This window comes from Oncorhynchus kisutch, linkage group LG28 (assembly GCF_002021735.2).
Source record: "Oncorhynchus kisutch isolate 150728-3 linkage group LG28, Okis_V2, whole genome shotgun sequence".
In the NCBI taxonomy this organism is placed as follows: domain Eukaryota; kingdom Metazoa; phylum Chordata; class Actinopteri; order Salmoniformes; family Salmonidae; genus Oncorhynchus; species Oncorhynchus kisutch.
In genome coordinates this window covers 13,974,683-13,977,674 of record NC_034201.2, presented here as the reverse complement: position 1 = coordinate 13,977,674, position 2,992 = coordinate 13,974,683, and the positions used below count along the sequence as shown (strand labels likewise).

The following is a 2,992-nucleotide window of genomic DNA, read 5'->3' as shown; positions in this document are numbered from 1 at the left end:
ATGTTTCTAAGCTTGCTTCCATTGAGGAAGTATTTATTTATAAGTCAGTGAATGAAAACATACATAAGAGCGGAATGAAAGTTCAGGATGAAGAGTACATCTTCCCGAGTCAATGTAAAATCCACAACTATTCCATTAGAAACACTGAATAATACATAGGCATTATCTAGTTTGTTTTCCTTCAGAGCTATTTAACTAAACATTCTGCCCCCAAGCAAGATGACTACGTAGCATTTGCTTCGCACCATTGAAAGTCAATTCGGGCGAAGGTATCATCCCCAAGCCTCACTACACATTTAATGCTGCAATGTATCTTTTTGGGCAACCCGACCAAATTTCACAGAAATGTGAGTTATAGATCAGTCGCTCTCATTGAAAACAGGTCTAAGAAGCAGTAGATCAGTTTTATGTGTGCTATTTCTATGCTTCCCGATCCTAAGTTTCATTTTTCTATACCAGCTTCAAACACAATATTTTAGGATACGGAAAACATATTTCAGTTATGGTACAATGATTTGTCAAAATGAAATTAGGCAAACTTTTCACATTTTAGCAACCAGGAAATTGTAGCGCAGTTTCTGCATATCGCACCTTTAATGTATAACTACATGTGCCAGACAACTCAAGATCCCTTATCTGATTGGTTCCAATGTTTCAACGCATAAAGGTTTATTAACTGACAGTAAATACAGTACAAGTTCAGGTACAGTTAGAATACATATTTTATTGACAAGTGACCCAAGAAAAGAGAGCTCAAAACTGGATGACCTGGCCCTGAAAGAGTGAGAAAAAAAGACATAAGAAATTGGTATTTCAGATTGTTGCAAAGAAATTCAAATCACCACCTATTAACTCAATCTCATTAACACCACTGTCTGCCTACTGCCTTATTTCCAAACAATGTTCTGGTTTGCCATTAGGCTTAGAGTAGAAGCCAAGTTTGTTGGCTCTCAAAACTGGGGAGAACCAGTATGCTTACCTTTCTCTTCTTGTCTCCTCCCAGTTCAAAGTGTTTGCATCTCTTGATGGGCACCATTCTCTTTTGCCGACAGTTGGGCTCCACACACTCCAGCCTCAACACGATCTTCTTTGTAGTTTTAGCCTGCAGGAGAAATCACAAGGGTTTGAGCAAGTAACATAAAAAGATGGAAATGATGTGTGCTGACTAATAGACTGAGTATTGACATGGAGAATAAACCTGAAGACAGTGGCAATTTGCAAACAAACATGTCCCATCTGTAGGAGGGGAAGACAAGGTGAATTTGTAAATATTTTCCCATTATGATTATTCCATACCTTCTTCCTGAAAATAGGCTTGGTCTGGCCACCATAACCAGATTGCTTTCTGTCATATCTCCTTTTGCCTGAAAAACAGTTACCTGATAAATGCATGCCAAGGTAGATACCACACATTATACATGTGAATGTTCAAGCAGACAAGGAAAGTAACTTTAGACCAAAGATTTATTCTAACTAAACCAAGAGACCACAGCCTGTTGTTTCCAATGGGAACAAATTAGTCATATCATGCAAGGAGAGCAGAGCCAAGCACGAGCTAGCGAGATCCTACTGGCCCTTACTAGCATGTATCTGCATAGCCTACCCTGTGAGGTGCATGTGCAATAACTCAATTTACCTTAGTACTTCTAAATAACACTTTTTTAAAATAATTTTTTACTTTTACAAAAGGTAAAGTCCACAAAATGTAGTCGACTCTGTTCATAACAGATTATAGTTGTGGGAACAGATAACTATTCAAGTCAAATGTTTCATGGATGAGAATTTTCAGAATGTCAGCCAAAATCCATCTCCTCCCACTGCCTGCCACTGGGCTTCCTCTCAGTACCATATTTGGTAGTGAGTGGAAACAAAATGCAGATGATTCACAATTATACATCCGGTGATATCTGTCTCGTTGTTCTATTTGTGGTTAGACTATAAGAAACTTACCCTGTGCATACAGAGAATCCTTCCCCTTCTTGTACTGGGTAACTTTGTGAGTTTGATGTTTCTTACATTTCTTGCAATAAGTCCTGCGGGTCTTCGGTACGTTTACCTAGATAAATTATAAAAAATTAAGTAAATGACTGTCCCAAAGATACTATAGTTAAGGCTTCTCTCCGATTTAACATGTGCCCCGTTGCGTTCTAGCAATTTCAGTAACGTTAACTAGTTGCCAAGTAGCTTAACCACATTGCATTGGAAGTGTTTGCTTAGCTAACGTTCACTAACCAATTCCTGTTAATACGCTCTAGGGCCGGGAGGGAGAACAATAGTTGCAACACATTATCTCCTACATACAATATAAACTAGCTTAAATACATTTTTTAAATAGTTGTGGGTTACAAATTAGCAATTGGTAGCGAAAACGTACCATGACTGCACACTCTTGATGCAGGAGGTCAAAGGAAGAAAAATAAGTCAGGAGACCACATGTAGATGAAACCGGAAATACGTGAGTGAGCTGAACAGAAGAGATCTGTGCAATACAATAGTGCCGTCCTGTGGATTAAGTCCGCCTAGCAGAAGATAAAATCATTTAATGGAAATTACTGGCACAGGGTTTCTAAACCCATTACTGGCACAGGGTTTCTAAACCCACACTAAACCATCTTTGTTTACAGGTAAGTCATTTTTATGGCTGTTCCCAGTTCACGGATGTAAGAATGAAGAAATGACTTGTAAAGCCTACATTGTGACAATGGAATCTGACTTTCATTTACTGAAACCATTACTGAGAGATTAGAATATGTAATATTGACATGGATAACTGCATGTGGAAATGTACTATTGTGGAAAATAATTATGTTAGAAACATTGAATTATGAATGTATTAATTATTGAAAATGTAAAAAATATCAACATCATGAAATATTACGTCAACATATATAGTATATGGGACCAATAGTACTGGCCTGATACCATAAAACAGCACATCAGATTTCCATCCAGTAACGTTAGATGGATTTTGTAAAACGGGGTCATGATTCTC

At 37.8% G+C, this 2,992-nt stretch overlaps 1 protein-coding gene across 1 annotated transcript; it reads right to left on the bottom strand.

The window, feature by feature from the left end:
* Positions 1–704: 704 nt before the first annotated feature.
* rpl36a (ribosomal protein L36A) lies at positions 705–2,507 on the bottom strand. Its single transcript, XM_020464833.2, has 5 exons — positions 2,375–2,507; positions 1,951–2,056; positions 1,297–1,364; positions 980–1,102; positions 705–774 (listed from the first exon to the last, which is right to left on the bottom strand). Exons 1-5 carry the CDS (start codon positions 2,375–2,377, stop codon positions 754–756), a joined length of 321 nt encoding a protein of 106 aa, XP_020320422.1. The 5' UTR covers positions 2,378–2,507; the 3' UTR covers positions 705–753.
* Positions 2,508–2,992: the final 485 nt, after the last annotated feature.